Below are 12,205 nucleotides of genomic sequence, written 5' to 3' on the forward strand. Positions count from 1 at the left end.
CGGTATTCCTCGAAGTTGCTTCCCAGTGTTCACTGGGTAGAAACTATTTTTTAGTCTGCAGAGACCTGAATCGCCTCCCAGAGGGTAGCAGAGTAAAAAGGTGGTTGGCAGGGTGGGATGGTGGGGGTGCAACAGGAGCCTCGGTCCGCTATAACCAGAATCGATTATACAGAGGTCTGTAATTGCTAGGGTTTACTGTATTAGGGTATTACAGATCAGGTCACAATGTGCAATGTGCCTTTTTAGAAAACTTACATCTTGGCTGAATAAGCCAATCCAGAGAGGAAAACCATCCGACTTCACCAAGCTTTTCAGGAACACATGCTGAGATTCGTCATATACACTGACGAGTTGATGTTGGGACTTCTTGCATTGCTGCATTGCATCGTACCAATTGATCTTCTTCCGAAGTAACATGTAAGTGTAGTTTCCATACTGCACTTTTTCAGGAAGCGGTTCAAAGTTACTTGGATCAGAGTCTTAAGAAAAAAAATGCCAAATTAAAATCTTTATATTATTCAATTATAATTTCAATATGTTATTTAAGCATTCAATTGAATCAATTTCAAATGAGTAGACTAAAACAACTTGCACAATGAACATATAGCATGTGCAAACAATAAATAGTTTTTTTCCCAGCTCTTTTTAAACAATAAAATTACATCAGAATATTCACACTAAGGTCACTGAACATTCAGATTCAAGAAAGGATTCTAAATGCTGTTTAATTGCCAGAGGTTGGTGGTCTAACCACCTTGAGAGGGATGAGGGGAAAAGATAGATTAGCCATGATTGAATGGCATTCGATGGGCCGAAAGGTCTAATTCTGCCCCTGTGACAAACTTACCATTTTCAATTTTACAAACAAAGACACTTTGAAGTATCAACTTTGTCTGGCGGAACGGATGGGTAGCCAGGTACCAAAACCCATCCATATCAAGGACGGCTGCAAGGAAGCTTTGATGCGTGTTGAGAACGTTTGGTCTTTCAGAGCGCCATTTTGAAAAATGCACATAAGAACCGTCGTACCACATCATGTTTTTTCCTAAAACCAAACGAAACTTAGTTAACATGGATCCACAATTATAATAATAATAATAATAATAATAATAATAATAATAATAATAATAATAATAATAGAAGACTCGACATTTAAAAAACATTTGTATTTTAATTCAGTATGAAAAAAAATCTACTTATCTGGAAGACACAAGGAACTGCAGATGCGGGTTTACCAAAAGGCACAAAGTGCTGGAGTAACTCAGCAGGTCAGGCAGCATCTCTGAGGACATGGATACGTAGTTTTTTATGTTGGGAAGAAAGGTCTCAATCCAAAATGTCGCCTATCCTTGTCTTTTAAAGATGTTGCCTGGCCTGTTTCATTAATCCAAATGATCAGAAGCTTTGTAAGGTTTTCAGGAAAAGAAAATCTCTATTTTATTTTGATGGAGAAATTCTTTCTTTCAACACTTATATGCTGAATTTGAATTAATCTGTCACTTAGCAGTTGACTGCAGATCATCTGCCTGTGCTCATCCCCCATGCTGAACACAAAACGCGGTAGACTGCAGCCTACAGGGGGAGGCCACCGAGCCAGCCACTGCTCGTCCAAAGAGTAGACAAGTAGATCAAAGGGGTTGATAAAGTGCAGAATAGTTTCCAGCCTTGTAGTGCAATGCTGGCGAATGTATTGAAGTAAACTATTAAAATTTGCCTCATTATATGTTGAAACACATAAGCTGTGTAAATAAGATGACTGGAAGAACACAATATCTGTAGCCAAACAAAACAGTAAGAAACAAATTTTGACCACGTAACAGTAGAAAGACATTTTACTTTACTTACCATTATATACAACATTAAGCCACACCCACTTGTAGAGGTAATTTTGAATATTAAGTTGTTCAATGATAAAGTTATTTTCTTTTTCACTCCTAATAGTCAACGTCTTGGAGTGTGGATCTGTCAGATAAAGATTATGAAAGTTATACTTTATCTGATTGAATTGCTTTCAAAAAATTTGTTCTAGGAACCATTCGGCCCATCAAGTCTACTGACATTCAATCATGGCTGATCTATCAAATAATCTAGATAAGTTAAAGGTTTTTTTTTTTTGGTTTTTTTAAACGGTAAGTACAGGTTAAATAAATAACTAGTTAAAAAATAAATATCCAGGCAACTATGCAAATAATGAATGAATAGAATTTAGCACATCCTCTAAAACCACACCAGATCTCCTCAAACATATAGATGTGGTCATCTCTGACAGGATTTTCTGCAGAAAAGTTCTTACCCAAATTCTTGCACATGGCGTGGAAAGAGCTCTCCTGAAAAAAACTTGGCTTTTCAGGATGAGTCAGAAAGGTGTAGCAATTATTTCTGAATGGTATCCATAATGCTCCTTGAATCTTATGGGGACATCTCACAGTTTCAACATCGATCACTTCTGGTTCTTGTTTTTCTGTCATGTTGAAATGTGTATTTTAAAACATGCAAAGAACTAGTTTTATAATTGGCAGATTATGAAAGCAGGGACAAGATATATAATTAACACAAGATATCCCATTAACAATACTCCAATTCTAAAGAAGGATTTTGAAACCTTTGTCCGAACAGATCTCACTGTGGCTGGGCCTTCACCATCACCAGCCTCTTGTCATATCACACTATTATAATCAAAGATAGACACAAAGTGCTGGAGAAACTCAGCAGATCAATAATAATATAATTATATATTTTATTGTCATTGCACATAAGTGCAACGAGATTTGGGTTTGCAGCTTCCATCCGATGTCATACTTAAATAACTAATAAAATTTAGATTTAGATACCCCGAGAAGCATGGTTTGTAAAAATAACATTACAACAGTAAAACAGTTCAAACAGACTAAAGTGCAGATGTGTCTGTGCGACGTGACCATCCGAGGGAGACAGTCCATGGGGGGTGGGGGGCACTCAGCAGGGCCGGTTCAGAGCCGCTATAGCTATCTGGGAATGAAGCTGTTCCAGAGCTATCAGGCAGCATCTCTGGAGAAAAAGGATGGGTGAAGGGTTTTGACCCGAAATGTCACCTATCCTTTTTCTCCAGAGATCCTGCCTGACCCGCCGAGTTACTCCAGCACAGTGTCTATCTTTGCTATAAGCCAGCATCTGCAGTTGTTCATTTCTCCAATATTTTAATCCTCTGGTTCAGAATATTTGCACACGTTGCACATTTCCTTCCTAAAGCATTTTAATTAGTTACTTTTGTTCACATCTGGCTATATTTGGTCATTTCCTGATTGATGCTCAAGGCCTATTACTTTGGCCGCTGCTGAGAGATAGCCCCAAGAAATAATGTGTCAAGTGAGCTGCATGTCCTCAAGGCAGGTCAAAATACTTTCCTCTTAAGTATTTGTAAAGTGTGGTCATTGGTGCAACATGGGAATATCTAGTAGCAAGTTTGCAAAAGAGACAAATGTTGAGATAAATCCTGTTGCTGGTTGAGGGGCAAATATCAGAAATATTAAGACTGTTAGTTTTGTTTAGAAATACAGTATTGAAACAGGCTAGACACAGTGTTGCAGTAACTCAGCAACATTGGATGACGCTGGATCATCCCTGGAAACAGACCCTTCGGCCCACCGAGGCCATGCCGACCATCGATCACCTGTTCACACTTGTTCTAGGTTATCTCTCTTTCTCATCCACTCCCTACGCACTAGGGACAATTACAACTTGGTTGGTATTCACTGAATAGTGCTATACCCAAGATATTGAATTTCTAACCGACCCAAAAAATTGGCATCCATACCCACTGAAAATGCTTGCTATGCTTTTTGCAGTCAGTTGGGATACTTACTTTGTTGAACATGACAAAGGGCACCTGGCAAAACTGAATCACAGCCCAATGTTTTCCAATACCCATCCACATCCATGTACACACAATTATCAGTAGGGGCCGAGTCATCCATGCTCCAATGGCTGTATGTTGTATGCCTTCCATCAGACCAGCGGAAGTATAATCCATCCTGATATCGAAACCAAAACACACCACATTTTACGTTATTTGACATAAGCAAAGCACATTCTCAGTTTCACCGAATTACATCCGCAGCAACAGAAAGCGCACGGCATAGAATTCACATTTAATCAGAGTTTTCATCAATTCCAGAAATGCAAACAAATAATTGGATGCAAGTATGACCACTGCTGTAATATAAGAACATGTGGCCATGAGTGGTGAATCTCTGGAATTCTCGGCCACAGAAGGTAGTTGAGGCCGCGGGACTTTGTGAGCGCCCGCCGGGGCTCCAACACCAAGAGCCCGCTGGGGCTCCAACACCAAGACCTGGTGCGTGGCCTTGCATCATCCGGCGTGGCTTTAATGGCTGCGGGACATTTAACATCACCCGCCGGGGGCTTTGACTCTGTCTTTGACTCTGACATGGGGGGGAGAGGGGAGTGCAGGGGAGAGATATGTTTAAGTTTTGCCTTCCATCACAGTGAGGAGGACTCACTGTGATGGATGTTTATGTGAATTGAATTGTGTTGGTGTGTGTCTTGGTTCTTTTTTTGTATGGCTGCAGAAACCAAATTTCATTTGAACCTCATGTGAGGTTCAAATGACAAATAAAAGGTATTGTATTGTATATTTAAGAGGGAGTTAGATGTGGCCCTTGTGGCTAAAGGGATCAGGGGGTATGAAGAGAAAGCAGGTACAGGATACTGAGTTGGATGATCAGCCATGATCATATTGAATGGCGGTGCAGGCTCGAAGGGCCGAATGGCCTACTCCTGCACCTTTTTTCTATGTTTTCTATGTTTTCTATAACATCCGACAGCAAAGTTGCAAAATAAAAAAAGATCTCGGATAAATCTTGGTGCTAAATGAAAGGCAAATATCAAATATTTGGACATTTTGACAAACTCATTTTACAAACATGTAAACAGGCCCTTCAGCCCATCAAGACCATGCCGACTGATCACCCATTCACCCAGTCCTACGTCATCCCATTTCCTCAGACTCTCGACACGAGGGTTCCCTAACTATCAGAGAGTGAATTAAACACAAACAGTACCCCATGGGCTTCATTGGGGTTTCTGTAGTCAATAGGATGAGAGTTGGGAAAGTGAACATTGGATTTATGGTTCCAAACAGTGTGCTTCTGATGGTGATTTCTGGCTGTGTCATGAAATTCATGAGGATTCACCAGAGTTTCTGCCTTGTTACAAACTTTCCAAGAAATCTGCCAAGTAGTCATCCTGTGTACAGCCTATATGAGCCAAGGAGATATCGTAAAGCATCCTAACAGCTATTATTGTACTGAACTGTAAAGCGGTAATGTGCTTCATAAGGACGGGCATTTTGAAAGGATTATAATCTTCCTTATAGAAACATAGAAATTAGGTGCAGGAGTAGGCCATTCGGCCCTTCGAGCCTGCACCGCCATTCAATATGATCATGGCTGATCATCCAACTCAGTATCCCGTACCTGCCTTCTCTCCATACCCTCTGATCCCCTTAGCCACAAGGGCCACATCTAACTCCCTCTTAAATATAGCCAATGAACTGGCCTCGACTACCCTCTGTGGCAGGGAGTTCCAGAGATTCACCACTCTCTGTGTGAAAAAAGTTCTTCTCATCTCGGTTTTAAAGGATTTCCCCCTTATCCTTAAGCTGTGACCCCTTGTCCTGGACTTCCCCAACATCGGGAGCAATCTTCCTGCATCTAGCCTGTCCAACCCCTTAAGAATTTTGTAAGTTTCTATAAGATCCCCTCTCAATCTCCTAAATTCTAGAGATTATAAACCAAGTCTATCCAGTCTTTCTTCATAAGACAGTCCTGACATCCCAGGAATCAGTCTGGTGAACCTTCTCTGCACTCCCTCTATGGCAATAATGTCCTTCCTCAGATTTGGAGACCAAAACTGTACGCAATACTCCAGGTGTGGTCTCACCAAGACCCTGTACAACTGCAGTAGAACCTCCCTGCTCCTATACTCAAATCCTTTTGCTATGAAAGCTAACATACCATTCGCTTTCTTCACTGCCTGCTGCGCCTGCATGCCCACTTTCAATGACTGGTGTACCATGACACCCAGGTCTCGCTGCATCTCCCCTTTTCCTATTCGGCCACCATTTAGATAATAGTCTGCTTTCCTGTTTTTGCCACCAAAATGGATAACCTCACATTTATCCACATTATACTGCATCTGCCAAACATTTGCCCACTCACCCAGCCTATCCAAGTCACCTTGCAGTCTCCTAGCATCCTCCTCACAGCTAACACTGCCCCCCAGCTTAGTGTCATCCGCAAACTTGGAGATATTGCCTTCAATTCCCTCATCCAGATCATTAATATATATTGTAAATAGCTGGGGTCCCAGCACTGAGCCTTGCGGTACCCCACTAGTCACTGCCTGCCATTGTGAAAAGGACCCGTTTACTCCTACTCTTTGCTTCCTGTTTGCCAGCCAGTTCTCTATCCACATCAATACTGAACCCCCAATGCCGTGTGCTTTAAGTTTGTAAACTAATCTCTTATGTGGGACCTTGTCGAAAGCCTTCTGGAAGTCCAGATACACCACATCCACTGGTTCTCCCCTATCCACGCTACTAGTTACATCCTCGAAAAATTCTATAAGATTCGTCAGACATGATTTACCTTTTGTAAATCCATGCTGACTTTGTCCAATGATTTCACCACTTTCCAAATGTGCTGCTATCCCATCTTTAATAACTGACTCTAGCAGTTTCCCCACTACCGATGTTAGACTAACTGGTCTGTAATTCCCCGTTTTCTCTCTCCCTCCCTTCTTAAAAAGTGGGGTTACGTTTGCTACCCGCCAATCCTCAGGAACTACTCCAGAATCTAAAGAGTTTTGAAAGATTATTACTAATGCATCCACTATTTCTGGAGCTACTTCCTTAAGTACTCTGGGATGCAGCCTATCTGGCCCTGGGGATTTATCGGCCTTTAATCCATTTAATTTACCCAACACCACTTCCCGGCTAACCTGGATTTCACTCAATTCCTCCAACTCCTTTGACCCGCGGTCCCCTGCTATTTCCGACAGATTATTTATGTCTTCCTTAGTGAAGATGGAACCAAAGTAGTTATTCAATTGGTCTGCCATATCCTTGTTCCCCATGATCAACTCACCTGTTTCTGACTGCAAGGGACCTACATTTGTTTTAACTAATCTCTTTCTTTTCACATATCTATAAAAACTTTTGCAGTCAGTTTTTATGTTCCCTGCCAGTTTTCTTTCATAATCTATTTTTCCTTTCCTAATTAAGCCCTTTGTCCTCCTCTGCTGGTCTCTGAATTTCTCCCAGTCCTCCGGTATGCTACTTTTTCTGGCTAATTTGTACGCATCATCCTTCGCTTTGATACTATCCCTGATTTCCCTTGTTATCCACGGATGCACTACCTTCCCTGATTTATTCTTTTGCCAAACTGGGATGAACAATTTTTGTAGTTCATCCATGCAGTCTTTAAATGTCTTCCATTGCATATCCACCGTCAACCCTTTTAGAATGAATTGCCAGTCAATCTTGGCCAATTCACGTCTCATACCCTCAAAGTTACCTTTCTTTAAGTTCAGAACCATTGTTTCTGAATTAACAATGTCACTCTCCATCCTAATGAAGAACTCAACCATATTATGGTCACTCTTGCCCAAGGGGGCACGTACAACAAGACTGCTAACTAACCCTTCCTCATTACTCAATACCCAGTCTAAAATAGCCTGCTCTCTCGTTGGTTCCTCTACATGTTGATTTAGATAACTATCCCGCATACATTCCAAAAAATCCTCTTCCTCAGCACCCCTGCCAATTTGATTCACCCAATCTATATGTAGATTGAAGTCACCCATTATAACGGTTTTGCCTTTGTCGCACGCATTTCTAATTTCCTGTTTGATACCATCTCCAACTTCACTACTACTGTTAGGTGGCCTGTACACAACACCCACCAGCGTTTTCTGCCCCTTAGTGTTTCATGTTGGGCCTATCAGTTTTCTGCCCCTATTATGTAAATAATATTTTCGTTTTCTGATCGTTTTCTAAGATCGTTTTCTGCCCCTATTATGTCGGGCCTATCAGTTTTCAGAAAGATAGATATGCAGCAAACAATCAAAGGTTAAAACACCTAAATGGAGGAACCCAAGATGGATGACCATATTCTCATGTTTGGAAAACATGTTCCCTTTCTAGACCTTTTGTCATTTTAATAGTGATTTACAACATCTGTGAATATTACCAAAGAAATAAACATTTCCATTTCGAAATGAGTTTACTTACCTTCTTCGATGAAACTGAGCATTAGAAAAAATTGTGCTAAAGTATTAAACGGCTTCTCGAAACCTATGTTCGTTTTCCCATTGGATAAAAATATAATTGGAAAATGACTTGGTAGGAACTTACATCTTGGCTGTAGAGTCCGATCCACACTCTATGTCCAAGCAAGCTGACAGTAACTGTGAGGAAGGCTTGATGGTAGGGTTCAGTGATGCTGACCAATTTGTAACCATTCTTTTGACATTCTGTGAGGGATTCCTCCCAAGTTAGGTTCTTGTTGATTATTATGTAAGTATGGTTCAGATAATTCAAGGTGTCATTTAAATGTTGAGATGTTGTCCGATTGACAGAACCTTCCAAAAGAAAACATGAGAAGTTCATCAGTTATAGGAGCAGAATGAGGCCATTCGGCCCATCAAGTCTACTCCATCATTTAATCATGGCTGATCTATCTTTTCCTCTCAACCCCATTCTACTGCCTTCTTCCCAAACCCGACATCTTTACTAATCACAAATCTGTCAATCTCCGCCTTAAAAATATCCATTGACAGCCGTCTGTAGCAAAGAAATTACCAGTGACAGCTCACAAGTGATAAGTAATGTTTTAAGCTCCTGTGTGGATGTTACCCAATTTTACATAGAACATAGAAAAGTGTAGGTTCATGTTTGTTATTGGCACGTGTACCGAGGTACAGTGAAAAGCTTTGTTTTGCATTCTATCTAAACACAGATAATATCACACATCAAAATACATTCTAGCTAAATTCAAGTAGTGCGTTGTAGTGCACCAATTCCATAGACAAAGTCCAAAGTCCACGATGGAGTAGAGGTGAATTGAACAGTACAGTAACTTAAGAATTAATTAGCTTAATTCTCCCAAACGACATTATCCCACTCGCACCCAAGATGGTGGCACAGGAGCGCAGCGGTAGAACTGCTGCCTTGCAGCGCCAGAGAGCTGGGACCGTCGTGACTACGGGTGCTGTCAGTACGGAGTTTGTACGTTGGCCCTGTGACCGCATGGGTTTTCTCCGGGTGCTCCGGTTTCCTCCCACATTTGAATGACGTGCGGGTTTATAGGTTAATTGGCTTCTGTAAATTGTCTCCACTGTGTAGGATAGTGTTAGTGTATGGGGTGATCATTGGTCGGCATAGACTCAGTGGGCCGAAGGGCCTATTTCCACCTTGTATCTCTAAAGTTTGAAGTAGAGTGCAAAGTCAAGTTAAAAAGCATGTTGTTGAAATACAGGTTCAATGTGTGTTTACGATCGGTGGGAACTGTAAGAAATAAAAGGTATATACCTTGACGTTTTTGGCATACAGCAGTGAATTGCTGATCCTCACACACTACAAAATCCCATTTTCCAATGTATGAACTGTTAGCCTCATTGAGCAGCAGAGCACAGCGTTTTTCTATATTAAAGAGCTGAAAACAAAATTCACAATAAAGCAGTAGAATTTTTCTGAATTACAAAGTTGCAGTTTCTCATCTTCTGTTGAACATTAATTCATCCCTTTGAGACAGTTTTTAAAAAAAGTCGTGAAGTGCTGGAGCAGCGGGTCAGGCTGCATCACTGGAGAAAATGGCTAAGTCACGTTTTGGATGCACAGGGTATTGTCCGGAATTGTCGCCTATTCGTGTTCTTCACAGATGTTGCCTGACCCATTGAGTTACTCTCCAGCACTTTACGTCTTTTTTTTTGTAAGCCAGCACCTGCAGTTCTTGTTTCCCCGTATTTCTTAAACTAGTTTTGCACCAACTTTACCAGAAAGAGAACATTAATTTAAAATGCTAGAAAACTGAAAGAGTAAAAGATGAAAGGTTTTACTCTGAAATCTGAAATATTTATCTGACTTTCCTCTTCATAGATTCATGTTAAAGAACGGGATTATATTGTGGAGGTTCATTGGAAGTCATGTAAAGAACTAAAGAACTCCAGAGGATAGAATCCAAGTTTGTTTGACCTCTCTTTATACAGTGCCCTCCATAATGTTTGGGACAAAGACCCATCATTTATTTATTTGCCCCTGTACTCCACAATTTGAGATTTTGTAATAGAAAAAAATCACGTGGTGAAAGTGCACAGTCAGATTTGAATAAAGGCCATTTTTATACATTTTGGTTTCACCATGTAGAAATTGCAGCAGTATTTATACATAGTCCCCCCATTTCAGGGCACCATAATGTTTGGGACACAGCAATGTCATGTAAATGAAAGTAGTCATGTTTAGTAATTTGTTGCATATCCTTTGCATGCAATGACTGCTTGAAATCTGCGATTCATGGGCATCACCAGTTGCTGGGTGTCATCTCTTGTGATGCTCTGCCAGGCCTGTATTGCAGCCATCTTTAGTTTATGCTAGTTTTGGGGGCTAGTCCCCTTCAGTTTTCTCTTCAGCATATAAAAGGCATGCTCAATTGGGTTCAGATCAGGTGATTGACGGCCACTCAAGAATTGAACATTTTTTAGCTTTGAAAAACTCCTTTGTTGCTTTAACAGTATGTTTGGGATCATTGTCTTGCTGTCGAATGAACTGCTAGCCAATGAGTTTTGAGACATTTGTTTGAACCTGAGCAGATAGGATGTATCTATACACTTCAGAATACATTGTGCTACTACCATTAGCAGCTGTATCATCAATGAAGATAAGTGAGCCAGTACCTTCAGCAGCCATACATGCCCAGGCCATAACACCCCCACCACCGTGTTTCACTGATGAGGTGGTATGCTTTGGATCTTGGGCCGTTCCTTCTCTCCTCCATACTTTGTTCTTGCCATCACTCTGATATGTTAATCTTCATCTCATCTTTCCAAAAGAGCTTTTTCCCGAACTGTGGTTGCTCTTTTAAGTACTTCTTGGCAAACTGTAGCGTGGCTATCCTATTTTTGAAGCTAACCAGTGGTTTGCATCTTGCAGTGTATCCTCTGTATTTCTGTTCATGAAGTCTTCTGCAGACAGTGGTCATTGACAAATCAACACCTGACTCCTGAAGAGTGTTTCTGATCTGTCGGACAGGTGTTTGGGGATTTTCCTTTATTATACAGAGAATTATTCTGTCATCAGCTGTGGAGGTCGTCCTTGGCCTGCCAGTCCCTTTGCGATTAGTAAGCTCACCAGTGCTCATTTCTTCTTAATGATGTTCCAAACAGTTGATTTTGGTAAGCCTGAGGTCTAGCTGATGTCTCAACAGTTTTATTCTTGTTTCTCAGTCTCATAATGGCTTCTTTGACTTTCATTGGCACAGCTTTGGTCCTCATGTTGATAAACAGCAATAAAGGCTTCCAAAGGTGATGGAAAGGCTGGAGGAAAGATTATGTACTGGGAGCTTTCTTGTACCTGCATTAAGGGGCCATTTAAACACACCGGAGCAATTACAAACACCTGTGAAGCCATGTGTCCCAAACATTATGGTGCCCTGAAATGGGGGGACTATGTACAAACATTGCTGTAATTTCTACATGGTGAAACCAAAATGTATAAAAATGGCCTTTAATAAAATCTGACAATGTGCACTTTTGTTTTCTTTTAAAACATTTTTTTAAATTAAAAGCATATGTACCAATGATAATAAACGACAAACTGGTTACAGAGTTCTTACATAGCTTCAATTTTTTAAGTTTAAAAATAAAAGAAAACAAATAAAGAAAGAAAGAATTAAAAGAGACTATAAACTAATAGAAAGGAGATAGAAGGAAAAAAAAAGGAAAGAAGATTACAAATATAAAGATTGTGGAGATAGATCCGGGAGATGTTGAGTAGTTGTTCATCCAACCCTAAACTCAAGTTGTGACTTTGATTTTGTGTTAAACCAGTTTACTTTAAAAAAAAATCAATAAACGGAGACTATATTTTAGAAAATAATTCTGGTTTGTCAATTAATACAAATCTTATTTTTTCCAAATGCAAGGTCTCGGT

The 12,205-nt window shown here is 40.4% G+C and overlaps 1 protein-coding gene across 2 annotated transcripts in view; it reads right to left on the reverse strand.

The window, feature by feature from the left end:
- Positions 1-12,205, reverse strand: part of ly75 (lymphocyte antigen 75) — a 128,752-nt gene that overhangs the window by 16,887 nt on the left and 99,660 nt on the right. For both annotated transcript variants that reach the window (XM_033024132.1, XM_033024133.1), the window contains exons 24-30: positions 9,590-9,713; positions 8,414-8,640; positions 3,842-4,010; positions 2,294-2,461; positions 1,846-1,962; positions 848-1,045; positions 256-479 (exon numbers count right to left, since the gene is read on the reverse strand). In XM_033024132.1, coding sequence (XP_032880023.1) covers positions 256-479; positions 848-1,045; positions 1,846-1,962; positions 2,294-2,461; positions 3,842-4,010; positions 8,414-8,640; positions 9,590-9,713 — 1,227 coding nt within the window. The remainder of the gene's footprint in view (positions 1-255; positions 480-847; positions 1,046-1,845; positions 1,963-2,293; positions 2,462-3,841; positions 4,011-8,413; positions 8,641-9,589; positions 9,714-12,205) is intronic.

This window comes from Amblyraja radiata, chromosome 7 (assembly GCF_010909765.2).
Source record: "Amblyraja radiata isolate CabotCenter1 chromosome 7, sAmbRad1.1.pri, whole genome shotgun sequence".
Taxonomy (NCBI): domain Eukaryota; kingdom Metazoa; phylum Chordata; class Chondrichthyes; order Rajiformes; family Rajidae; genus Amblyraja; species Amblyraja radiata.